Source organism: Cucurbita pepo, chromosome 11 (assembly GCF_057944985.1).
Source record: "Cucurbita pepo subsp. pepo isolate OVF chromosome 11, ASM5794498v1, whole genome shotgun sequence".
NCBI classification, from domain to species: Eukaryota; Viridiplantae; Streptophyta; class Magnoliopsida; order Cucurbitales; family Cucurbitaceae; genus Cucurbita; species Cucurbita pepo.
Genome location: NC_141808.1, coordinates 645,103 through 671,866, shown reverse-complemented (window position 1 = coordinate 671,866; position 26,764 = coordinate 645,103). Strand labels below are relative to the sequence as shown.

The 26,764-nt window shown below is 39.4% G+C and overlaps 5 protein-coding genes and 1 pseudogene across 7 annotated transcripts; 4 read left to right on the top strand and 2 right to left on the bottom strand.

The window, feature by feature from the left end:
* Positions 1-1,715: 1,715 nt before the first annotated feature.
* LOC111806011 (uncharacterized) lies at positions 1,716-4,326 on the top strand. The gene is made up of 3 exons (XM_023691331.2): positions 1,716-2,522; positions 3,000-3,347; positions 3,444-4,326. Exons 1-3 carry the CDS (start codon positions 2,088-2,090, stop codon positions 4,056-4,058), a joined length of 1,398 nt encoding a protein of 465 aa, XP_023547099.1. The 5' UTR covers positions 1,716-2,087; the 3' UTR covers positions 4,059-4,326.
* Positions 4,327-6,131: 1,805 nt separating this feature from the next.
* Positions 6,132-8,502, top strand: LOC111805872 (ARM-repeat/Tetratricopeptide repeat (TPR)-like protein). Its single transcript, XM_023691144.2, has one exon. It carries the CDS (start codon positions 6,528-6,530, stop codon positions 8,337-8,339), a length of 1,812 nt encoding a protein of 603 aa, XP_023546912.2. The 5' UTR covers positions 6,132-6,527; the 3' UTR covers positions 8,340-8,502.
* Positions 8,503-8,876: 374 nt separating this feature from the next.
* On the bottom strand, positions 8,877-13,779 carry LOC111805060 (uncharacterized). Of its 3 annotated transcripts, none has more exons than XM_023689927.2 (5): positions 12,472-12,921; positions 12,022-12,136; positions 11,194-11,829; positions 10,895-11,075; positions 8,877-9,127 (listed from the first exon to the last, which is right to left on the bottom strand). In XM_023689927.2, the coding sequence occupies exons 1-5, from the start codon at positions 12,546-12,548 to the stop codon at positions 9,102-9,104; spliced, it is 1,035 nt and encodes a 344-aa protein (XP_023545695.2). In that variant the 5' UTR covers positions 12,549-12,921; the 3' UTR covers positions 8,877-9,101. The 3 variants fall into 3 exon arrangements, with proteins under 3 accessions (XP_023545695.2, XP_086984352.1, XP_086984351.1); XM_087128226.1 differs by having other exon boundaries at positions 11,194-11,825; positions 12,472-12,498; XM_087128225.1 differs by lacking the exon at positions 8,877-9,127 and having other exon boundaries at positions 10,961-11,096; positions 12,472-13,779.
* A 135-nt stretch (positions 13,780-13,914) lies between these two features.
* LOC111805059 (subtilisin-like protease SBT1.7 pseudogene) lies at positions 13,915-16,694 on the bottom strand (annotated as a pseudogene).
* Positions 16,695-20,120: 3,426 nt separating this feature from the next.
* LOC111806195 (uncharacterized) lies at positions 20,121-22,327 on the top strand. The gene is made up of 5 exons (XM_023691579.2): positions 20,121-20,657; positions 21,198-21,426; positions 21,622-21,746; positions 21,882-22,077; positions 22,178-22,327. The coding sequence occupies exons 1-4, from the start codon at positions 20,322-20,324 to the stop codon at positions 21,963-21,965; spliced, it is 774 nt and encodes a 257-aa protein (XP_023547347.2). The 5' UTR covers positions 20,121-20,321; the 3' UTR covers positions 21,966-22,077; positions 22,178-22,327.
* Positions 22,328-22,968: 641 nt separating this feature from the next.
* LOC111805011 (QWRF motif-containing protein 2) lies at positions 22,969-26,696 on the top strand. Its single transcript, XM_023689867.2, has 6 exons — positions 22,969-24,658; positions 25,034-25,153; positions 25,386-25,502; positions 25,591-25,680; positions 26,042-26,149; positions 26,242-26,696. The coding sequence occupies exons 1-6, from the start codon at positions 23,240-23,242 to the stop codon at positions 26,296-26,298; spliced, it is 1,911 nt and encodes a 636-aa protein (XP_023545635.2). The 5' UTR covers positions 22,969-23,239; the 3' UTR covers positions 26,299-26,696.
* The last annotated feature ends 68 nt before the right edge of the window (positions 26,697-26,764 follow it).

Sequence of the window (26,764 nt, the reverse complement as noted above, 5' to 3'; positions counted from 1 at the left end):
GAATTATTAAATGAAAGTGAAAACCACCAGCACATTCCAGACTGTCAAAAAATTTTTTTTTTTTTTTTTTTTTTTTTTTTCCCTTCACAGCAGTAAGATTCCTTCTACCATTTTAGGTTGTGGTGTTTTGTAGTACGTTCTTTGGAGTTTCGACTTCTACGTGGAAATAATTGCTATGGAGACCGACCAATCCTGGTTTGACATCTATTCAGTCAGCACAGTTTTGTGATGTGGACGCCTATGTGGCTTCCTTTCATTGCACCGTCACCTTCACTTTCCACTACAGTGTTGAACAAACTCATTCTTGTGTTTTGAAAAATGGGAACATGATCCAGAAGATTCCCCTAGTTGACCCAGTAAAAGTAGTTTTAAAATAGAGTTTGGGTTTTTAATGTAAAACCACGAAACGAGCTTGCTATGGGGTATGCGTTGAATCTATTACACAGTATAATAGTATCCCTTTGTGTCCCTTTGTTGGTTCAACAGCTCTAATTGTGCAAGCTAGATTTCTTTCTAAATTAGACAACATCAAGCTAACATTTTTTCCTCTTCAACATCAATTCTGATAAATATTATCAGTTTTGGTACGATATATATATGAATCAATTTTCATATCCTAATAAGAAATGATTTGGGTGTTAATGGTGTGTTTCAAAAAATAAAATTTGAAAAAAATGGAGAAATGATGACCTAAAAGTTGAGTTCCGTGTGTGATGCCGGAAGGTTGAAAAAGAATGGAAGTGAGAAGGAAGGAAGGCGGTGGGGGCTGCTCCTTCCTCCGTGTGGCTACAGAAAAGGGCATCCATGGGGTGAAGCTTCTGGAGGAAAAGGATGTTTTTTTCTTTAATTGCCTTTATTATCCTTTTTCGTTGTATTCTTCAAAAAGAAAATAAAGTTCAAATCAAGAATGAAAACGACAACGCTTAGTTGGCCTTTCATTCCAATTTAAATTTAAATTTTAGAGTAAATATGATATATATATATATAGAGAGAGAGAGAGTTGAGTACATAAATAAAAGTGGAAAAATTACATACACAGTAAGCAACAGCAATATCTCAACATATTCAATGCGTATAATTCTCGCTACCACATCCTTCAACTTGCATAACATTTCTTCATTCAATTCCATTAACAAATTTAAATTTTAGTAAAAATTTGAAATGAAAACAAAAAGAAACTTTCAAACTTAAAAACAAAAAGAAAATCAAACTCAAACTGAAATGTAATCAAAATTAGATTGAAAAACTAGGGACTAAAGTGATATTTTTTTCACCCAAAAAAGAAAAAAAAGAAAAAAAACATTATTACCATTTAAAAAAAAAAAAACAATATAAACTTTTGGCGCATGCTTACCGCCGTTGATCATTGAACCGTAGACTTTACAGATCCCCTCGTTGCGAATTGCGATTCCTCTGAGTTCTCCTCGCCGATTTTATTTTTTTAAAAAAGAAGCGACGGCGATTATCCCGGCGGACGGCCGCCTTTTTGCAGAAGATAAGATTTCGCCGTCACATTTCTGTTTGAGTGTGGTAAGAGAGAGTGTTCATCTGGTCTTGTCGTGTCGTAACAGCTCCACTCCCAACCAACTAAAATCCGTCTTTGATAAAATTCCCCGGTAAAATAACGTGCATTGCACGTGAGGGGTGACAAGTATTATAATTAATTAGATAGAAAAAGGAAGAACAGAAGGGCAGTGAAAATAACGGCGTAAGATGGGGGGAGCCCATCAGTTTCCGCGGCAAACTTGAAAGGCCAGATCTTTATCGGAAAAGAAGAAGAAAAAAAAACATGATTTGTAGAGCTTTTTGAGCGAGGAAATTGTATTAGAAGAAAAAAAAGGAAAATCCTGTGTGTTTAGTTTGGCGTTTCCTTCTTCCAAACGGCATCCTTTTATCTTCTCTTTTCTTTTCTTTTCTTTTCTTTTCTTTATTTTTCGGTTTGGTCTCAATCTTTCTTACGCTTATGCTTCTTCTTTGCTTGCTTTTTAGCGAGCTTTGTTCTCACTGTCCCAGACTCCTCTGCTCTGCCACTCCCTTCTTTCTTTACTCCCTCTTTCTTTAACCCAAAACCCACCATTCTTTCGGTAATGGACAGGAAACAAGGGTTTTTCTCCTCCCTTAAAGACGACGTTGTCAGAGGCCTTTCTCCGGGCAAATCAAGAGCCAAAAGCCCAGTGCGGAGTACCTCTCCGGCCACCAGTTTGAGGCGCCGTAGGAAGGGTGGCCACCGCCTCTCCCGCCGTGAACTGTTGATTGGGAGATCCGGGAGCTTGAGGTCGGTGGAGGCATTGTCGCCCTTGAAGGAAGGCCCCGATGATACCGACGGTGAGGATTCCAAAATGGAAGGCAGATGGGCGCAATGGATGAAGGGTCAGCTCTGTAGAGCTCCTTCTGTTTCCTGCTCTGCCTATAAACGCTCCGATCTGCGGCTTTTGCTTGGCGTTTTGGGCGCCCCGCTTGCCCCTGTTCATGTCTCCTCTTCGGACCCTCTGCCTCATCTCAGCATTAAAGACACCCCCATTGTCAGCCTTTTTTCTTTCTCTCTTCCATTTCTTTTGTTTTTAAATCTTTGCCAATTTGTTTTCTTCTCGAGACCCAATTCTTGATATCATCTAGCTATTATAGTCCCGGGGGGGTCTGGGGAAGGGAATAAAATAATGGCTTGGCTTGGCTTGGTTGATGTTAGTGGGATTCTTGCTGCTGGTTTTTCTGGCAAAGGGATCGATTCAATGCGTTCTTTTAATTGCAAAATATTTGGATGATTCGGCGGGGGAAAGCTAGTTAAGATTGATCAATTCCATGTTTACCTGTGTTACGGATTGTTCTTTTTAATTTGCTGTAAGATTTTCTGTCTTGATGATGGTTGGATTTAGGATTCTATTACACTGAACTATAATCAATTGTTCTTTTTAATTGTTGAATGTTGATTCTTGGAGTTCATTGTTTGTCTCAATGACATAAACTTTCTGAATAGCATGGTTGGATGGATTCGCTTTCAGGAGACATCATCTGCACAGTATATATTACAGCAGTACACGGCTGCTTCCGGAGGCCAGAAGCTTCAAAACTCTATTCAAAATGCTTATGCCATGGGGAAGGTGAGAATGGTAGCTTCTGAATTTGAAACTGCTAACAGAGTTATTAGGAGCCGAAACTCCTCCAAAGATGCCGAGTCGGGTGGGTTTGTCCTGTGGCAGATGAATCCAGACATGTGGTATGTAGAGCTCGCGCTTGGTGGCAGCAAGGTTCATGCTGGTTGCAATGGGAGGCTTGTATGGAGGCACACGCCATGGCTCGGTGCACATTGTGCTAAAGGGCCTGTTAGACCTTTACGCCGTGCACTTCAGGTGAAGCCACAGAACGGCCATTTTCAGTCTATCTTCTCATTATCTCTGCCCTGACACGGTATTCGATCATTTTGCTCAAGTTGCTCCATTTTTCAGGGACTTGATCCTAAAACAACTGCAAGCATGTTTACCAATGCCAGATGCACTGGGGAGAAGAAGATTAACGATGAGGATTGCTTCATCCTCAAACTCTGTGCAGATCCTGTAACGTTGAAGGCCAGGAGCGAAGGGCCAGCAGAGATTATAAGACATGTTTTATTCGGTTATTTCAGCCAGAAAACTGGCCTCCTTGTGCACTTGGAAGACTCTCACTTGACCCGCATCCAAAACAATGGAGGGGATGCAGTTTACTGGGAGACCACAATCAATTCATTCCTCGACGATTACCGACCCGTCGAGGGGATTATGATTGCTCACTCGGGACGCTCAGTGGTAACCCTTTTCAGATTTGGAGATACTGCTATGAGCCACACCAAGACCAGGATGGAAGAAGCATGGACAATTGAAGAAGTAGCATTCAATGTCCCTGGTTTATCTGTAGATTGTTTCATTCCTCCTGCAGAACTAAGATTTGGCTCCATGAGTGAAACTTGTGAGCTCCCTCAGGATCAGATCATAGACACTGCTGTTGCAGCACAAGCATTTCATGCTAAAGTCGCCGCCCTCGACAAGTTAGACGACAGTAATGTAATCTGGAATACAGATGCGTAAGGTGAAGACGCGAAGAGGGGTCGACTGGACGTATTTTAGCAAGTTATTGTACTGATATAGCAAGCATAGGTGCATAGAAGTCCTGGAGATAATAGAGCATTATCATTCATAAAATTTTCCCCTGTTCCTTAGTAAATTGTCAATACGAAATTTCCTGCAAAGTCGGATCACTCTCTCCTTATAATCATTAAAGTTTGTCTTTCTTACCAACTGCAATCAAATGTGATCTGAGCAGTGTTTAGCTAATAAACTGAAGTTTGGAATGTAAGTTTGAGATTATTCAAACTTCATGAAATCTACCTTTTGTGTTGAACACTAATCTTAAAAGACCAGAAACCTTCAAATCAAACATAAATTACAAAGACGTTTATTAATCCCCATCATGCAGACTGAACAATGTGTAATCTCATGAACCGTTGACCAACATCTTGCGTTTGATCTCATAAGGCATCCAAAGTCAGCTTTGGATGCACTTGGTTGCATGATTGCTTAGTGTTGTATTCCCATCAAGACAATGATGAATTGATTCAATCTGGTGTTGCCATTATTGGGAGGTCTGAATTGAATTGGGGATTAGAAGGGGAAAAGGCAATAAAAGTAGTTATGGGTTTGATCGATGGGTTTGAAGAGGAAATGAGAAGGCATTATTGTGGTTAAACCATACACTGTGGTGGTACGTAGATGTAAAATAATGGAGGCCCATGTTGGTTTCCTTTTTCCTTTTCCACGCTAACTTCAATTGTGTCGGATCCATAACTTAATGTGGGTTTGAAACTTAGTACAGATAAAGGGCAGGATGATTTCAAACGCTAAGGTACCTATTATTATTATAATGAGAAGACTAATGCCACCGACTCATTATTAAAACGCCCCTCCTTCCTTCCTTGCTTTTTCTGGTATCATTGCATCTTTAGTGTCAGTCTCACTCACAAATTTAATTCCAAGTCTTGGCCCAATTCTTGCAACACCTAACCTAATCAACCCAACTCAACTCACATGATCAGACTTAAGTGTTCAATCAGAGTTGTTTAGTGAAGGACAGAGGAAAACACTGAGAAACATGAGGTGAAAGGGAAGAAGTTGAATAATGGTGGGACAGGTTCCTGAATTTTGGGCCAAGCTCTGAGTTCCGTCTTCGGCCACTGAATAAGCAAGCCCATGGGTGGAAGTGGAGGAAGCATTAAAAGAAGAAAAAAAGAAAGATCTCCATCAATCAAGTGGGTAAAGTGGCCGGAAGCGCCAAGGGAAGGAAGGACCACAAACAAAATGATACATTTTTATTCACAGTTGAGCATGTTTCCAGCTGCGAAATCATAGTTTCAGTCTTCCCTCCAATTACCAACTGAATCCCCTGACGTTTGTGTCAGCTTCTTCGCACGAGACCCACCTTTTACTGACTCACTCAACATAAAATATGAACATCATTCTTCAGACCCTTCACTCCTTTTCTACCCCAAACCTTTCTGCCAAAGTTTCACATATGAAGGATCTATGCCTATGGGATATTTTATGTATAAATTAAACCCCAAATGGGCTCGTGCCTTTATTAATTCCAAGTATAGTAGTGAATCTGTGGTCCCTTTCCTTCTTTTCTGCAGAGGGATCCATCCAACCGGTGGACTGCACATTTTTGTACTTCATATCGAATATTTTTGGTCATTTATTTAATGATTTATGACAAATCTGCTTCTGCACATTATTTGGCCATGCCATTTCCCAACTGGGAGCCCATTCTTCTGTGTATATCTTCAAATCTTTTCGAATGTTGTTTGAACTTCGAAGATAGGGGCAGCTAGCTGCCTACCTGGTTAGCTCCAGATGTTTTTCAGACAATATGATGACAAATTTTACTAGGGAATCTCAAACTTTTGTTTTTTCCTGCCCAATTCAATCTCCATCGACATTCTAACTTCGAGGTTTATTAGTAAGAAATACATCTCTATTGACATGAGGTCTTTTAGTGAAATCACGAACAAAGCCACTAAACTAAAGCTTATGCACAACGTAGACACTATCATACAATTGTGGAGATTCGTAGTTTATAACATCATCTTCATCTTCATCTTCCTCTTCATCATACACTATCAAGATAGTACTGGACTGGACCACCAGGTTAGCTGCTTTCTGACGTGGGAAGCACTTGCCCACCCATCTCACCCTTTTTTCCTTAGTTTCATCGAAAAACTCTCTAATATGAATGTGTGGGTATATACGAAGAATCCAAAGTTCTATCTTTTTTTGTCTTCTTCATGTTGATTTTGTAAGAGAAGTTACGGTGGTTGATATGGGAACTCGAGACTTGTAAACAATATGAGTTCAATCATAGAAACTCGAGCTTCCATGCGCCGCGTTGCTCTCCCTCATTCAAAAATCAAACCCTCCCTCCCCCTTCCTTTTATCCATTTTCATGATCTATCAAACCCTAAAGCCACACCCTTTCTTTCAAAACCCTAAATTCTTCAGCACAAAATGAAGAAGAACACAAACCCCATTGCCATTGCCACCTCCACTAAGCGCTCAAAGATGAGGTCTTGCACCAATTCCCTTTGTTTCTTCTGTCTAATGAAGGAGACCCATGTTCCAACAAGAAGAGCTGGAATGAAGCAGTGTTTGAGTGAGTTACCTTATAGTGACGACCATGACCATGTCCTTGTCCTAAGTGCACTTTGGCACATAGCCATGGCTCAACCAAATGACAAAGAGTATCCCTCTCTTGGTGTGTTTGAATGCATGGGAAGTTTGATCCAAAGGGGCCTCAAGGACAAGGATTGGGTTCTTAGGGACCAAAACATTTACATCCCCTATTATGCAGCTCATGTTATTGGATCTTACACCATGCACAAGGCTGAGTTTGCAGAGAAAGCAGTGGAATCAGGAGTGATTCCACCATTGATGGAGCTTTTGAGAGGGAAAATGAGCTGGGTTGAACAAAGGGTCAGTGTTAGAGCACTTGGTCACCTTGCTAGCTACAACTCAACTTTTGAAGCTCTTGTTGAATACCAAGAGGAAATTGTCAAATCAGCCATGGAGATTGCATCCTCCTGCCTTGATTTAGTGTATGAAAAATTTGTAGGATCAAGTGAAGAAAATAGAGAGAAATACCACAGAGATTTGCTCACAAGAGGTGTTGGTGGGAGAGAAATTGAGGATAGAAAGGCAGAGGAATGGGCTAGCCAACTTCAATGTTGGTGTCTTCATTTGGTCAAATGTTTTGCTTCCAAGGGGATGTGCTTGAATCTCATTTGCAACAACAACCCAATTTTCTTGAGGGATTTGTGTGGAATGTGGGGTGGATTGTCAAATTACACCTCAACTGGTGGAGTTGGGCTCATAAGAATCTTGAGTTACAATAAATTTTCAAGGAAGTTCATTGCTGAATCCACACAAATAATTGAGACCCTCTGCAATTTGTGTAGATCTTCAGATGACTGGCAATACATTGGCATTGAATGTCTTTTGCTCCTTCTCAAAGACCCACAAACCAGGTACAAAGTCATTGAAATTGCTGCGTTTTATCTCGTAGATTTGGTGGAAATTAGAAGGCTTGGAGATAGAACAAACATTAATCTAGGCGAAGCCATCACACAAGCCCTCCTATCAGATTACAACCAAATGGAAACACAATTCCTCAAGAACAATCAAAATCTCCAAAGGGTTCTAAGAGAAGTATGGGTTCTGAAAGTGGAGAGGAAAAGGAAAGAGAAATTGTTATGTGAGGAGAGGCTTGAAGAGAAGAGGGCATTGGTGAATCTCATAAAACAAGCGGCAAATGAACTGTTTCGATTGGGAGAAATAGAGGCCGCTATGAGAAAATACAAAGAAGCCTTAGATTTGTGTCCGTTGAAGTTTAGAAAGGAAAGAATGGTGCTTCACAGTAACAAATCACAATGCCATTTGCTGTTAAGGGATCCGGATGCAGCCATTAGTGACTCAACTCGAGCTTTGTGTTACTCAAATCCAACAAATTCTCACGGTAAAAGCCTGTGGAGAAGATCGCAGGCTTATGACATGAAAGGGTTGGCAAAAGAGAGCTTGATGGACTGCATAATGTTTGTGAATGGTGGAATGAAGATGGAGGCCGGCAATGGAACGGGTGAGAGTAAGAGAATCAAGATCCCATATCATGCAGCTAGAATGATTAGCAAGCAGATGGAGGCAGCATGGCTTTTTGCACCAGCTAGATTAAAGAAATTGGCTTCAAGTCAAGTGAAAAAAGCTGAAGATTCTTCCAACAACAGCCGTGAGGGCCATGGAATTACCATCAGAACCATGACTACATAAACAAATCGTATCTGGTACGCAACTAGTTTTATATTTAGTGGCCAACTTTCATTAAACAAATTTTGGAGTAATCAACATGGGTTTGTAAACTTCATGTTTAACATTTTGTAATGATGATCTTATGGGAATTAACCTAACAAAAAGCCTCAACTCTGAGAACCATCAACATTTTCTTCTCCCAAATGTCATTAGATTTTGAGGAAATCAAATAATATTTCTACTTTTTGAGTATAATAATAATGATATCTACAGGTTTGTAAGATGAAAGTTGTTCCTTTAGTACAAAAGACATTAAGAAGTTCATAAAAATGAGTTCATAGAATTCAAAATTTATCTAATATATCAATCGTTTTTTAAGAATTTTGAATTGATTATGAACCTATTAGATAGTTTAGAGATATATTAAAAACTTTTAAAAATTCAAAATCATTTGTAGTGCTATATTCTAAATAAAATATCATTGTCCCAGTATAACTCTCAAAATTGGTACTAAGTGGGCATCCAGAAAGGACCCATTTTTGTGACTGGGGAAAGTACTACACGGACTAAACTCTTCATCAGCTAAATAAATTTTGGTAAACAACAGTGACTCGAGTATCTCAAGTTTCAACTATGGCTACATGCATGTTACAAAATGTTTAATGTACAAGAACCTGTGTGGTAAAACAAAGATGTCTCCATTATGGCTCCGATCATCAATCATTGCTATTCACGTCATACACCGAGTACACTACCAAGCACTTGGTGAAGAAAAATAGCTTCTCACAGCACACGAAGTAGAACCAAAACTGCAAAAGGAAAGAACAGACATAAGCCTTCAAATTCCTGCTAAGAAAATTGCGCCAAAAGAAAAGACATCCCCTCCTCTCATCCATATCTAACAGAACACCTATGGAAATATTTGAATGTGATGTTGAAAAAACAGAGTCAAACAACAATGGTAACATGTGACGACATCTAAGATAGGTTATAAATACAAGATAAGTCTGTCATCCCACATCCACATCAAAAAGTCTTCGCTCTGGAAACGTAATAAATTACATACAAGAATTCAATGTCACAATCGAAGTACCATTTCAACAAAACCATGCTTGGTCTTTCGCTTATGAATCAGAGAGTTGGTGGCAAGGAAATGAAGCATCCAACAACACAAATTCCACATACACAAATTCCACATATAATGTAAGATCCCACGTTGGTTGAAGAGGGGAACAAAGCATTTCTTATAAGGGTGTGGAAACCTCTTCCTAGTAAACACATTTTAAAACCGTGAGGCTAATGGCAATACATAGCGGGTCATAGCGGACAATATCTGTTAGCAGTGGGCTTGGGTTGTTAGAAATGGTATCAGAGCTAGGCATCCGGTGTGCTAGCAAAGACGTTGGACCCCCAAGGGGAGTGAATTGTAAGATCTCACATCGGTTGGAGAGGGGAACGAAACATTCCTTATAAGGGTGTGGAAACCTCTCCCTAGCAGATGTGTTTTGAAACCGTGAAGTTGACGACGATACATAGCGAGCAAAAACGGATAATATCGACTAGCAGTGGGCTTGAGCTGTTACAAATATTATCAGAGTCAAACACCAGGCAGTATGCCAGCAAAGATGTTGGGCACCCAAGAGGGTGGTTGTAGATCCACATCGGTTAACACGCATTCCTTATAAGGGTGTGGGAAACCTCTCCCTAGTAAACACGTTTCAAAACTTTGAAGGGAAGTCCTTGAAGAGAAAGCCCAAAGAGAACAATATCCACTAGCAGTGCGCTTGGGATGTTACAAATGATATCAGGGCCAGACACCAGGCAGTGTGGTAGCGAGGACGTTGGCCCCAAGCGAGGTGGATTGTGAGATCCCATTTCTTATAAGGGTGTGGAAACCTCTCCCTAGCAGACGCATTTTAAAATCTTAAGAGAAAGCCCTATCTACTAGGGCTTGGGTTGTAACTCTCTGATTTGGAAGAATAGCATACAATGAACAAAAAAGACTGGGATTCTAGAAACAACCTGTTTTCACTTTTAAGTGAGGAATCTAAAGAGTTAGGGTAATAAATAAGAGGGTTAATAAAAGTGCAGAGAAAATATGATATTACTTATTCATTTATTCATTTATTCAACTTATAAAAGTAAGTTGTCTTTTATGAAATGCACCTCTGTGATCCAAAAAAGAAAGAAGGAAAAAAAAAGTAAGAGAAACTCTCGTACTAAGGGAATTTATTCCAGTAGAGGGAAAAAAAGTTGAAACAAATTGAACGTACAAAAATCTCATATATCTTATGAGTTTCAAAAGACTAACATTATGAGAATGATGAACCATGGGAAGCACGTTCATACGTACATTCTCTATATGTGACTATCACCTGCAAACATACTCCAGCACTTTGATGCAAAGGAACTCAAAGATACAACTTAATTAAACAGCATTTTCTCAGAAAATAAAGAATGAATCAAACCGTATTCCAACATTCTAATATACATAACTACTGCTTCTTGAGACACAAATATAAGATTAAAAAATATGCCATGAAGAATAAAGCCGGAGATATAAAAGAAAAGCTTACCAATTGAGATAATAAGAATTGTTGAGAATGTTACTTGAACAGGCCTACTATACTGCATTTGATATAGAGACCTCTGAAACTGTCTTTTAATGGATCCGTACCAGCCATAGAGTTGCTTATCATAAAAATCATCACAACTATCTAAGCAACTTTTACTTCTTTCATATCCAACAATTATACCCTACATGGAAAGAAACAGAAACTATAATCTAGTAACTAGATCAGAAAATCTAGCTCATAATCATAATTATGGAAACAAAACCGATTGAAATAACAACAACAATTGATAGAATGCATACCCTAGTTGATTGAGAGGCTTGCAACAACATCGGACTAGTTTCTTGATGCCTATCTACTACTTTCAACTTCCTAAAGGCATTCTTTTGCAACTTGAATTTTGATGCAGAGTCAACAGTATTTAGAAACCCCGAAACACTTGGTATTTTTCGTACAAGTTTCTGGGTTTGTTTATTAAGAGAACATGGTTGGAAATCAACCCCTGAAATTGCAATCTTCCAGGAACCAATGTCAGGACTAGCGCTAGCTGTCCTCCGATGTCCATGGGACTTCTTCTCTCTACACTCTTGAGTACCCTGTTCAATTGATTGAAGAGATTTAATTGAACAAGCTGGGGCTGATCCTTCGTCCATCGCCTGTGGGTTTTCATTCTCACTAACAACATTGTTAACAACAGTTTTGCCTTCACCTGCGGAAGGTCCAGAAAGAAACAACGCAAGTTCATTGCTTTCACCTTCATCCAGCCGCATCCAAGGCATTGGGGATTTTCCCTTTGATTGAGAAAATTCTTGTAATGAACTTTGAGTTTTTAATATCTGATCCTCAATTGCTACAATAAATTGCCGGTGCCTATTTCTCGGATCTTCATTTGTGCTGTTAATATAACTCGCTTTCACAGCTCGTTCAAACTCCTCTAACTGCGTTGACATCACAAGTTATAGCTATTTTAGAAAAAGCAAGAAGGCGATCATCAGAATAAGAAAGAAACTAATACAGATTATTGAAGGAAGAAATGCCTCAACTCAAGCTGAGAAAATTAGTTAGCCAAACGTATGGAACGCAGAGGGGATTCTTGTGGGGATGGGGAAGGAAATTAGGGAAGAGATCACCTGCCATTTGGTGGTGCCAAGAGCAGTGCGTAAATCCCTATCGAGCTCATCATAGTTCCAGATGCTGGAGCCATCTTTCATGGCGTGTACCCAAGTTCTATATGTCGATTCTATTCTGAGATACATAAACGAAAAAAACACCGACCCATGACAATCCGATCAATTGACAATAGAGGACAGCAAACAGATAATGGAAAGCAGGGAAGGAATATCCCTTGATATACATTCATAATCCGGGCTAAATCTAAATCCAGAAAAAGATAAGGACAGACACCAGAAAGCCAAAGAAAAACAAAATCTTGGAGAACGAGAACCCTTTTGCTTCCTCCACATTTTTCTCAACAACAAATACCACAGGCATCTTTCTCGTCATTAAAACAAAATCACAAGTACAAATCATCTGTGAACATTTTCAAAACGTAAGAGAAATACCGAGGGAGAAGAATGTACCTATCGGCAGATTCCTGAACTTCCTCCGCGGCTGAGAAAAACGGATCCTTTTCCCAGCGATCAAAACTCGAAGCCATATTCCTTTGTACGAAAAGGGAAAGAAAGAAACCCTCACAAAAGATTAATAGTAAAACTGAAAGGAAAATGATACACAAAACGAAAATCTCTAGCCAATTTGGCACGGAGTAGAGAACTAGAAACAATTTGGAGAAGAAAAATGCAGTAGAATCATGGAGAGGAGGAGGGCGCAAGGAGGAAACCAGTTGGGGTCGTTGAAAGAGACGAGAAGGAGTAGTGGCGCGTGGAATTAACAAAGGTGCAGAAGGCTGAAGGCGGGCGTCATTTTGGCCACACGATTCTCAACAAAGCGCGTCGCCGACGGAAATCAACACTTTCCCGCTTCTGAAACGCGCGAAGGTAAAAACAATTTTTTCCTTTTTCTTTTGATCCGACGCAGTTTGTTACCTTACGTACGATGTTCAATGGGCCTCATTTTATATGGGCCTATAAAGTCCATTCATTGTTGATGGGCCTATATAAGACCGTTACTGTAGATGAGCCTATAAAGCCCATTTATTGTAGATTGGTCTATAAAAGCCCATTTATTGTACATGGGCCTATAAAAGTCCATTTATTGTAGATGGGCCTAGAAAAGTCCATTTATTGTAGATGGGCCTATAAAGCCCATTTATTATAGATGTGCCTCTAAAAGGCCATTTATTACAGATGGGCCTTTAAAAGCCCATTTATTGCAGATGGGCCTCTTGCTGTCCATACATTTTGACAGAGTGCAAGATTACTGCGACGGTGGCGCCCCTGGCAGCGCGGAGCGGCGACGCCGACAAACTCAAAGCAGGCCTCTGATAGAATCCGGAGCCCATGTTTTTCGATATGACGCTCAGGGCCTTTCCCCTCTTAGGAACGCGGCCAAGCATGACCATCCCGAGGTTGTCAAAACCCTTCTAGAAACTGGTGCGCCATGGAATGTGCTCTCTCCTTCCACTCTCTCTGCTGGAGGTTTTGCTCTGGACACTGGTCGCCAGGAGGACTTCCAAATTCTTCCTGCTTTACTGCCGACTTGCTTGCTTACTCTGGCGGCTAATTAGAGTGACAATAAATCCAAGTAGGTATGAAACTTAATTCTACGTGGTGCGATATGCCATAAATGTCATAGCTGCGCTCGATAATTATTTGAAGAATCTTGATCATGAATGGCTATAATTCAGAAAAGCATCAACCTTATTAGTTGTTTTCTTGTCGGCATGGTTGATATCAGCAATTGGCTGGATTTGTGTCGTTATTCAAAAAGTTAATAGTTTGTTCTCTAATCTCTGTAATAGTTGAATATAAAGTTGTTGTAGATCTCAAATGAGAGTGCATCCAATTTAGACAACCAAATTTGAAGTCACAAACTAACTAGGGTGCATCCAATTTTCAGTAGGGTTTCCAAATGGGAATTCTTGATTGATGTTTTGAACTTCGACAAAGAAAGCAAGCAAATCCACTAGAATTCTGTACAATTATTTTCTTTCTTTCCATTTTTCCTTTCCCATGAATATGATATGGTTAAAAGGGTAGAGTTCGAATTCAACAAGCCCCCCTGCGAACACATTGGCGAGGACAGGCAATACAGATTAAGGTGTTATAAAGGAGAAGACAGGTTTCAATTCCATGGAAGATTCTTGCAGGTCTCAAGTCCAGGTAAAGGCAATGGGGCTGCCCACATTGTGTTTCCCATCCGACCATTCCAGACGAGCAAAGCTCTCAGACCCCGACGGCATTGCAGAAGCAACGAATGTTACCGTGTAACTCTTCTGCTCATTGGGCTTCGCAAAACTCAATGATTCTGGTTCAACCATAATCTTCACCGACGGGCTTTTCGACGTTACAGAGACCTTATACGTCGATGGGGCACCCTTGTTGGTCAGAGTCCTTGTATATTTTACGGTGGTTGGTGCGGTGCCTTCGGCGCCGCCTTTGGTGGAAGGGGTCTCTAATGCAACGGCAAATGACGGGTAGTTGAGATCCTCCAATTTGTAGTTCTTGTTCCCACTGCAGGTGAAGTCTTTCTTGCTGATTACTTTGATTTGAAATGAGCTGTAGTTTAGGGCGCAGAGGAAGGCGAAGTAGTCCTCAATGGTGGCATCGTAAACGAGGCCGGGATCGAGGGCGGCCGTTGGATTCACATGTCCGGCTCCGATATCGAACGGCGTCGATGGTAATCCGCTGGATACGTCTTGAATTGCTTCGCCGGTTTTGTATGTTGAGTAAGCTGTGGTCATTAGAGCAGATCTAATGGCGGCTGGGCTCCAATCTGGATGAGCGGCTTTTAGAAGAGCGGCTAATCCGCTAATGTGAGGGCACGACATTGATGTGCCAGAGATGATGTTGAAAGCCACATGTCGCTTATCGCTGTCTAAGCCTGTTGGTCCGACTCCGCTGGTCCATCCAGCCAGAATGTTCACTCCCGGTGCTATTAGATCGGGTTTGAGAATCTGCGGAGTTAGGAGATTCGGGCCTCGAGAACTGAATGCGGCCACCAACGGCGATGGTTGAACTCCCAATCTTGTGGTGCCGGCGCTGATTGTTGCTGTTGGATTAGCGTTGGTGGAGATGTAGCTCTTTATTGCGTCGCCCGTTTTCTGGCCAACGGCCGCCGCCGGCAAGAGATGTGCATCGGCTAATTGTTCCTCGCCGTATGTTTCAGTGTTGGCCAGAATCATCCCTGCACCGCCGGCGTCTTTTACCACCAACCCTTTCTGAACTCGAGAGTTCCCTCCTCTGTCACAGACGACTATTTTTCCGGCCACCTTCGCCGGATTCAGAGTACTGGTCAAACAAAGGCTGCCACTGGTTGAATTACTCGCATGGGCTGCATATACAATTGGTATTAAAGAGTCTGACAAGGGCTTTCCATTGTAGAGCGACTGCCCTGTAAACTTCTTCCCATTTCCAAGAGTAACATATACAGGGAAGTCTCTGTCCAGAGTCCCAGCGCCAACAGTGGTTATCCACGGCGCAACGTTGGACAAACTACCTGATGATGGCCCACCATTTCCAGCAGAACATGACACAAAAACTCCCTGAGCCGTAGCAGAGAAGGCGCCAATGGCAACATTGTCTCTGTAGTAATCAGGGGAAGATCCACCAAGCGACAAGGATAGAACATTGACACCATCTTCAATGGCCTTATCCATGGCAGCTAAAATGTCAGAGCCGAAACACCCTCCAAGCCAACATACCTTATATGTTGCAACCCGAGCTTCAGCCGCCATACCTTTTGCAGTTCCTTCAGCGAAACCAAAGAGGCTTGCTCCGGTCACGGCAGATCCAGCAGCGGTTGTTGAAGTGTGACTTCCGTGTCCATCGTCATCCCTCGGCGATTTGGACTCTTGGGATTCGTCAATTGCACCAAATGCCGCTTCATAGCCCTTTGAAAAGTACCTGGCTCCGATCAATTTCCTGTTACAACTAGATGAGGTGAAGTTTTTACCCACTTCACACTCCCCTTTCCAGCTTACAGGCACCGGCCCTAGCCCTGTATCATCGAAGCTCTCCAATTCAGGGCATACACCGGTGTCGAGAACTCCAACGATCACTTCGCCGACCTTCACCGACGCCGGGAAGAAAGAGACGCTCTTCTCAAGTCCAAGAAACTCAGGCGTCCGTGTGGTATGGAGGTCGTATTTCAGTTCCGGTATGACAGCCAGAATTCCTTGTTGCTTTTCTATCAGCTTAGCCTCCTCCACTGTCAATCTTGTGGAGAAGCCATGAACCACTGTGTTGTAGTAATAAAGCGTTTGGGCTGAATCAGAAACTGACTTCAAAGAAGAATCATACCACTGGAAATGATCATCAAAGACCTGTGGCATATTGGTTCTGTCCATATGAATTATGTAAGTCTGCTTCTTCACCTGCTGACTGCTCTTCTGTGCTGCTACAAACGAGCAGGAACAGGATGAAATCAAAAACAAAAGAAACCATTGCGAAACTCTGCAAGTTTGAATCTTCATCTTCTTCTTCAAACTCTTTGTTTTTTTCGGAGGAGGAGAAGAGCCTTTAGCTAAATAATAGTTCTTCAAACTCTTCGTCTGTATTGTGGTTAGTGGGTCCATTCCAATCATGTCCACCTCCGTGTGGAAATAAAACGTCAATACTTCTTCCTTATTTCGTTTCAATTCAATGCCTTTTCAATAATAGTAACTTTTTCAAATCATTCCTTCCACAATTTTCAAAATCAATATTAAAAAGTTCCCATAACCATGGTTTATATTCTATTCCATTTTTGCCAGCCTTAGTACATGTAGTTTGGAACATAACCTTGCATAATTACTTACTAATTTTCATAAAATAAAATATGAAATTTAATGCCATGAAAAGAGTACCTAGTATTGATGCTCCAAAATTAAATGATAATTGAGTTCTTATTGCACTTTCAATGTAACTTGAAGAAAATAATAAAGGAGGTAATTAATGCATGGATGGGATGAAGTGTATCCTAAGTGGGCTATTAAAATATAATTGAATGCATTGAGGAATAAAAATGGGTAAAAAAAAAAAAGTATATGATAAAGTAGGTGTGAACTCTTATTTATAGATATTTAAATTTGTAAGACCGATATGTGTTTAGGGCAACTTAGTCCACATTGGGCAGAGTGATTGATGGGCACTGAATTATTTGGCCAAATCTGCAATCAATTGTGGTGGGTGGGACACTCATTTTTCCATTAGCTAATAAAGCTGTATTCTTTCCTATTGCTGTGCATTTCTTTTTTTATTACCATATTTTCTCCGGTCTGTAATCAATTGGAAGGTAATGTTCAATGATTAATATAAATGAAGTTATTTAGTGGACAGAGCGAGAGGGCTTTCAGTGGTAGGCCGCCACTAATCACTATCTCGCCTTAGACGCCATTTCGGCCATTTGGTAGTCATCTTCATCTCCTCCTCTCAATTCACACCAATTTGTATTGATGGCGATGGCTACTCACTAAAATCTTCCCTCTTCGGTTTTCAAATCATACCTATACCATTCATTCTCATAACTTTATTTGTTTTCTCTTGCCATTGTATTTTAAATGTATGAATAAAGATTTGAACCCCCATGTTTTAAGAACATTACTGATGTTTTTATCATTATGGGTATTATACTGTAAATCATGTCAAATGATTTAATAAAGAAAGCTATGATATGTAGGCTTTGTCCATATTAATAATGATAATGAGGCAAAAGATTGTCGTTATTCAACCCACCCACTATTACATTACGTAATCAAAGTTTGTGATAAACTTTATATAATAAATCAATCCAAGTGGGTATGTCAGAGGGTTGTAATCCATAAATAAATAAAAATTATAGTTTTGAAGATTTCCTAAAAAAATTTTAAGGGTGTCAGGAACACAAGTCTCCACAATTATATGATATTGTACTTCATAATGGTATGACACTTCCAACATAAACTAACTATGTGAGTTTGCTTTTTTTAAATATTGTAATTTTAAAACTGTTTAAATTTAGAAAATAAATAATAAATTAAATAAATTAGAGTGGGAAATTAGCTGGAAGGGGTCCACTTTACTTTTGGTGATTCCGAGTTTGCTGCTTTATTGGACAGAATATCCACAGCTTTCAATTCCACACCCGGAATCAGACCATGAACGCTCCAATTAGTATATTAATATTTGTTTTATAATACCATCCTCAATCAATTAATTAGACACAAACAAAAATAAATTAATTTTTTAAGATTGAGCTACGACAACGGTATAGTCTAAATTTAGGGCTAAAATTATTTCTGTAACTCATTTAAATCAAATGAATAGATAAAATACAATGATAAATTTTATTGAACTTTAAAAACAAATTCCAATTAAAGAGTTATATGTAGGTTTAACTTTTAAATTCTAAAAATTTTATTTGAGCGAAAACCAAATATTTTTTCTTCAAGTTTAATCATTCCGATTAGAGATATTATTAAATTTTATACTTAGATACTCGGTTGAATATGTCCACTCATCAAAATCAACAATTATTTAATTTTCACTTTATCTTTCTCTACTTTAATTTCTCAAGGTAAAAGTGACTTTTAAATTTTAAATTTAATTATTCGATCCCAATTTTGTAATTTACTTTTTGAGAGTGAATGTAATAATAATTCACACATACTTTTAAAAAGGACGAATATGATAAATTATAAGTGGATTTACCTAAGTTCTAAAGCAAAAACATTAGTGAGTGGAAACTAAAATTATATTCAATATTTTACGTATTCATTATATATTTGGAGTGGCAGCTATGTCCGGATATTAACTGATTTTAGGATAAGATTTGATAAATTAGGAGTGTGACATCAAAATTGTCCAAATACTTATTTAAGCTTAATTAGTCGTGATAAATGAAAATAAAAAAAAAAAAAAGGTCCCAATCTCATATATTTATGTCATCCAATTAATTAATGAGACAAATGAAAAAAAGTTTGGTTTCAGACCTTAGATTCTTCGTAAATTGATAAAAGAATGTGGTCCAACATTTTTCATAATTTATTTAAATAGTTATTTTTATATTTTTATCAACATATTTAATTGTTTTTATTTGCATTATTGTATTATTTAGTCAATGCAATAGTGTAAAACGAAATTTATGGCTCCAATTGGATAGCTGTTTTTTTTCCATGTTAATTTATTATTTAATCCCAATAATTTTTGCTTTGATAGAATTATTGCACATGACACTCGTATGATAAATAAACGATGCAATTAATTAATTTAAAATTAATAGTAACTCGTTAATTCAATGTACATTTTTGTAATTATAAATTTGTTATTAGATATTATTTTTTAATAAATAACATCTTTTAGTCTCGAAAAAATAAAAATTAAGATAAAGTATTCTCCATGATACTTTAATGATATAAAGATATATAAAGAAATGTTGCATCAATATTGATAATGGATGAGACTCCTGGTCTTGTTTTTTGTGTAATAATGAAAATGACAATGGAGCTTATAGGGCTTAAAAGAGTTGTTCAAATGTCAGGGTCCCAAAAGAAATAATTCAATAGTACAGTTGTATAAATTAATTTTATTTTTTATTTGCATTAATCGCATTTATTTTTCTTTTTCAATCAACAAATCACAAACAATCTTTGTTTAATGCCCTGAACTAAGAGCTAACAATTCAATTATTGAGTGATTTGCCTCTTCGTAATTGATATCGGACCTATTAAATTGTTAATTAATCCATGAACGTTCCAATTTTTAAATAGTGACATAAAGTATATAAAGTTTTAATTATCTAAAAAATTAAACTTTATAAAACAATAGGATCTTGGAGGATATAGGGCCTCATTTATGACGAGGCTTTCCACTCTTCGTGGTCATCTTTTTTCCTTGCAAGAGACGAATTCATAGGTAAAAGAAATCAAATTTTATTTATGATGTTCCAAGACTGTCTTTTTGGCAAAGGGAAAGAAAAAGAAGAAATTTTCCACTCTTTGGCATTTGATTTATTAATCCAATACAATTCAATTCATTCAACTAAGTTAGTTACATAATTTAATTTTAAGCTCACTTAATTAGGTTAATCTAAATCTAACTCAATTGATTATTAGATAAGATATTATATTAGGAAAGTTGAAGAGGGTTAAAAGAAAATATTAGGGTTTCATGTTCTTGGGGTTGAGCCCAATGATCGACCCAGGCCTTTATCTAGCGTATGCCCATGTGGGCTTTAGACCCGCATCCATGGCCGAAGTAGGCTTGCCGTTGAATATTCTGCTTTTGATTTATTTATGCTGAGCTCACTGAAATCACTGAGCGACAAGACAGAAGCGCGAAAAAGCTCGTAGGATATGATGAGTAGCTTGCGTCGGCGTTGTGGCTGGCTTCTGCGGCCGGTCGTTGCCCATATCGATACAACCACCAAAGCTTCTGTCTCTGCTAAGACTCGGTGGAGGTCGTATTTCAGTTTCGGGTCATCTCCAATGAGATTCAGAGTCAGAGAAAGTAAAGTTCCTTGCCCAACTATCTTGGAAACTATTCGGTATCGATTCTTTTCCTCAGTTTCTGCATCGAAATCAAGGATTGGATTTGTTGGATGGTACATGAGGAAACTCGACACTCACCCGTTTATCACTAAAAGTATCACTTCTTCGCTCATTTATGCGGCTTCTGACTTAACCTCTCAGGTAGAAGATGGTTTTTATGACTGTTTGCATTTCGTTTCCGCCTTCTTTCAGAGTTTTTATTTTCTCATTCATGGTACAGTTCGTGAATTACACGTATGAATAAGCGAGATTGAGTATTGGATAAGACAATTTTATTAATGTATATAGCGTTTTGGAGTAGAAATGTTATATGAAAGGAGGAAGATAGGCATTTTCTGGTGAGTGAATTAGGACTTGAGAGACATCTCAGATGAATTGCCTTATCTTGTAAGCTTCTTACCTTTTATATTTCATTATCATTTTGGTTTTGTTTGGGTTCTATCTGTTTTACAGGGATGGATAAGGATGTCTTCTTTTCTGGGCCTTTTCTACTTATCCTTAACCTCTTGTTCCTTGTATTTCATGGCCATTGATGAATTTGGTTCACTTGTTCAACTTTCTTCAGTTTTCTACTACACCCCTCATGGAGGCAGCTACACCCTTCGCAATTTACCTTCTTATATCCTCTTGTTCTGGTTTATTTCGTCTTCTAATTGTTTGGTTTACTTAAATTGTGTTCAGATGATTACAATGCCATCTCCTGGCTCTTTTGACTTAATAAGAACAACACGGATGACTGCTTATGGATTGTTGATATTGGGGCCATCCCAGCATTTGTGGTTTAATTTCATGTCTACAATCTCACCAACACGAGATTTATTGTCAACTTTCAAGAAGATGTTTCTGGGGCAGGCTGTGTATGGACCTATTATTACCTCTGTTTTCTTCTCCTACAATGCATCGTTGCTAGGTAAATTAGAAAGTGGAAGTTGTAGAACTTAAGATAATCTTTCAATGCCTTGCTATCAGTTGGTAGTGAAAGCCCCTCTGGCTTTATAGGCTCAACGAACCATGAACTGATGGAATTTATAACGTTTTGTTCTAATGTCACTCCCGTAACGCAGGCTGTGAAATATAATTCTGAATGCACTATTTTCAAATTCAGGTGAAAGTGGCCGTGAGATTGCTGCTAGATTAAACCGCGATTTGCTTCCAACAATGTTAAATGGGCTGTTGTATTGGCCAGTCTGCGATTTCCTCACATACAAATTTGTCCCCGTTCATCTACAGGTATGACCTTGGTACTCATTATACAGATCCGAGACGCTGCAATATGTAATCTTTGTTTTGATCGCTCAACTTAGCTGTTTGCTCATAACCACACAGCTAGAAGTCTTATTGAGTTTTGGGACGTTGATTTTGCAGCCATTGATAAACAGTTCGTTTCAATATGTGTGGACCATTTATCTGACATACATGGCAAGCTTAAAAGCAGTTGATATCAATTGAAGCAGTAGTAGATTTGAAGAGAGTGCCCATTTGTTTTCAGGAATCGGTTCCCTTATTCGTCTGTCTTGTTTGGCAACAACCCTTGTGAAGCAGCAGCCTTCTACACTGCTTGGTAAGTAAAGCAACAACCCTTGACTGCTCCTTTTATGCAACTTGTGAATGGCTCTTATTATTCACATTCAGCACTGAATTTGAATGTGCTGCTCCCACAGGAAGGAGAAGCTCTTCAATTCAAGGACTTCTTCTACTTCGCGTGAAGGCCTGCAGTGTTTGTTTGATTATGTAAATTTAATGGCGATGAACCAGCAATGACTTTATTATGTTCTTTGGTATGTGAAATCTATTCCTCATTTTGAGCACCATCATCTATCATCTATCCTTTTCTTGTGTGAGATCCCTTTCGATCGGACAAGTGAACAAAACATTCATTCTAAGGTATAAAAACTTTTTTCCAGTAGACGCATTTTTAAAAATCTTGAGAGAAAACCAGAAGAGCGAAGTTATTAAAGGAAAAACTCAAAAGAAAATAATATTTGTTGTGGCTTATGCTATTATGCCTTTCACTTTAAAAGTTTCAAGTAGCTATTAGTGAGATAAAAGGCTTGAAAATTTTGATATATTAATCATTTATGGAGATTTCTTGGTCACTAGAGATATTAATATCGTAATTAGGGTAATAATCCCTAAATTAATTAATGTGAATTAAGAAGACGCAGTAGATTTTGCCCTAAAAATGAAGGAAAATTTATTGGATGCCATTTTGACAACGTCAAACTCGCACTTGCAACGTTCACTAGACTCGGTCTCTTTAACGTCCTTTTGCATAACCCGTTTCCACGCGTACAACTTGCTCCATTTCAAAACCAGCTTTGGGACCCACGACACGTTACGTTCACACCACGCGAGTACCATATTTTTGTACACTCGCGACTAGTCAGTCTTTAAACCTTCCTTACCCGTCCTTTTTTCGAATTTTTATGTTTATAATAATATAAAAGAACAGTGACGTCAGTGACCGTTGTGAATATCCCAAATTTTCTTCCCCAATCCCCTCTCTCTTCTTTGTATTTCTCCGGCGAAACTCTAACGGTCATTTTTGAGAAAACGAAATTTGGCTGTTCGACAGCAAACATTCCGCTCCTCCCTTCACAATCGTCTGGAATTCGTTGAGATTGATTGTTACCTGCTGGGAGAAGTGGATGATTTTTGGTTTGGATTCATGTTGGGGTGATCTGCGGTGAAAAATTAGGGTTCGATTGTTTCGAAAGGAAATAATGGTTGCTTCTGTATCGACGACGTTGAATCCTAAATCCGTGGCCCAGTCTCAGAGAGTGCCTCACTCTCATAATCCTACGAGGCCGCCTTTGTTACCTTCCGATCCCGACAATGGTGCCGTCGCTCGACGGCCCAAATCCCGGGAAGTCACTTCTCGGTATTTATCGTCTTCCACTTCCTCTAATTCTGCATCGGTCCTGAGACGATGCCTCTCCCCTTCGGTTTCCGGTACATCTACTTCGGCGACTGTTCTGACTCCGATGCCGTCGTCTATCAGGCGGTCGGAATTCATGGAGAGGACGCAGATAGGGACTCCCCATCCTAATTCGTTGGATTTCAGATTTGTTCATGGTAATGGTAGGGGTGAGATGACGGCGGCTCAGAAGCTGTTGTTCAATTCGACACGGAGCCTATCGGCCTCTTTCCAAGGCGAATCGTTTCCATTGCAGGCTAGTAAGGCAAAGCACGCGCGGGCTCCTGGTATTCGGAAGGGTATGTCGGAGCAGAGAAAAACAACCACACCAACAAAAGGTACTGGTGGCGGCGGCGATCAGACCGAGAATATGAAGCCAGTAGATCAGCAGCGGTGGCACGGTAGTCACCGGCAGGCGAATTGTATGAGCAGGAGTTTGGATTGTATGGATGAACGGAAGAAGGTCGCTGGTGGGTCTGGGAATGTTGTTAGAGCGCTGCAGAATTCGTTTGTCGAAGACAGATCTACATTTGACGGAAGACTTGGTTCTGATTCTGGAAATTTAGAGTCGGAGAGGGCGGTAGAGCCTCTTGCTGAAGGAACTTCAGACAATAGTTCAGACGTTTCATCCAAACACCTTCCTTCTGATTCTGAGAGCGTGTCTTCTAGTTGTTCTTCGGGAACGCAGGAGGGTGGTGCCGGGAAAGGACAGCGTGGCCCTCGAGTAGTCGTGGTACAGGCGAGAGTATGGCAAGAGACTAACAACCGGTTGCGAAGGCAACCAGAGCCGGGCTCCCCATTATCTAAGAACGTTGGAGCAAAAAGTAAAGTACCTTCGAAAGTAAATATTCCCAAGAAGCATTCAATTGATAGTCCAGCATCATCTCCTCGCCAGGTTGCTAACAACAACCTGGGGCATTCATCTCCTGTTCGAAGTCCGATTGGTCCTGCATCTCCAAGTAAGCTTTTGGCGTCATCCATATCATCACCTTCAAAAGGAAGTCCATCTCATTTAAGATGCTCAGTGACAAATGGGTTCAGTAATTACTGGAGCAGCACACCATCTGCTTTGAGTTTTGCTAATGATGTACGGAGGGGGAAAATGTGGGATAGCAGGATGGTTGATGCACATTCGTTGAAGATTTTGTACAATAGGCTTTTGCAGTGGCGTTTTGTCAATGCTAGAGCAGATGTCACTTCTTCTGTCCAGAGCCTGAATGCCGAGGTATGATTCCTGGAAATGGCCACTTTCTCCACTTTATCTTTTGAAAAGAGTAGTTGATCCTTTCTTTTTGGGTCCTAATTTCAATCACCCATTTGTCTGATTTGCATTATCATCTTGTTTGGATCATCATCCACTAATAAATAGGTGTTTTTGAACCTTGGATATCAAAGAGAGAAGAGGATCTGGTTCTGAACTCAAATAAGAATTTTGCTTATAAATTAATTTGTTGTGATAACTTAGGCTTCCTGGTTTTTGTTAATTGGTCTTTTATTGCAATGGCATTGCTTTCCACTCTACCAATCTTTCTCATTTGTTCTCATTTCTAACGCTACAATTGTTGTGATACTTATATTGTTTAATTGTCCCTTATGTCAGAAAAACATCTTCAGTGCTTGGAATGGTATTTCAAAACTGCGTGAATCTGTTCTAGCCAAAAGACACGAGTTGCAATTATTACAGCACAAACTGAGGCTGGCTTCTATCCTCAAGTCTCAAGTAAGATATGCAGATGCATTCTTCTTTCTCTCCTTTTCTGTATCCTGTTATCTTGAAAATTAAAGAATAGTTCCTGAACTCTGAGTTTGCCTCTAGAAAACTATTGTTTAGGTTCATTTGGCTCCCTCTATTAATTATCACTCAGATTAAATGCTGCATGAATCTTCATTCAATTGTTTTGCCAACGATGATCTTTGCTTAAACTATGGTAATTATTCTGATATAAATGTAGATGACATGTTTGGACGAGTTGGATCTTCTGGATCAAGACTTCTCCAGCTCTCTGTCAGGTATTACAGAAGCTTTGGAAGCTAGAACCCTCCGCTTGCCAGTTGATGATGGGGCAAAGGTGGGTGTCATCTCTGTGTGTGTGGACGTGTATCAACAAATTTTTCCTTCATTCTTTGCTTATTTATGTGTTTATCTTTTGGCCATAGGCGGAAGTCCAGGATGTTAAGGAAGCTATTTCTTCAGCAGTTGATGTGATGCAAGCAATGGCCCCATCCTTAAGCTTATGGCTATCAAAGGTTGCAACCCCACACTCAGCTATTTGTCGTTTCTATTTTCATCTGCCACTTATGTTTCTTTAAAAGAATAATTACCATTAAATATGCTAATCCAACATTCCGGTACAAGCCCACCTAAGTTAGGTCTAAACCTTTATCCAACAAATAAAGCCCAAGGGTTAACTCATGGGTTTAGATTGCTTATTGCTGTTGTCCTCTATAATTTAGTTTTAAGGTAGAAATACATCAGATTTGATCATTAATTACATCAACAAGAGCAGGACTGGTGTCTTTGAGTTTCCTTCTGTTTAACCACACCTGTCGTGAAATGATTACACAGCTTTGACACATGATTAAAGACATCTCTTATTGATGATGATAGGTTGGAGATGTGAATTCTGTGGTATCAAAACTTGCAGATGTTAATGCACATGAGCGTGCATTGCTTGACCAGTGCAACGATCTATTATCTACAGCATCTTCCATGCAGGTATTCTTTTGTCTCCTCTCTCTCTTTCTCCTATACCCCTCTCCTCCCGTGTTTTCCATCTCACACATGGAAAAAAAAAAAATGTTTACCAGGTAAAAGAATTCAGCTTGAGAACACACATATTGCAACTAGAACGCATATCAGCTTAACAGGACAGGATGCGCGGGACAGGCATCTGCTGTACTATACTATTAGACCTAAGATCATGCAGAGAATTGAACACATTCTCTTGAATTCATGAAACAAAGAAGCAATAAAAGATCCATTCACACATTCACAGCATGAGTCATAGAAGTTGTGAGTGTTTTCGTAGATGGTAGAAAACTTGTGGTGCTCAAGAGTTGTTCAAATTTTATCACAATTCATATATCTTTCTTTCTTCTAGTGAGGAGGCCAGGCCAACATTTATTGTAAATGTCTAATCATGTAGTGTTATCGTTCATTGCTTTATTTCCCTGCCTTATGTGGCCTCCAACTGTTTGTTTTGTGAAAAATAGTGCTTTTGGCTGATGATAGGAGCCAGTATGTGAAAGCTCCTTTTTGATGACTGGTTACGTGTGAAAACATAACGCCTATGCCTTTTGCATTCCCACCATCAACTCCTTATTCCTTCTG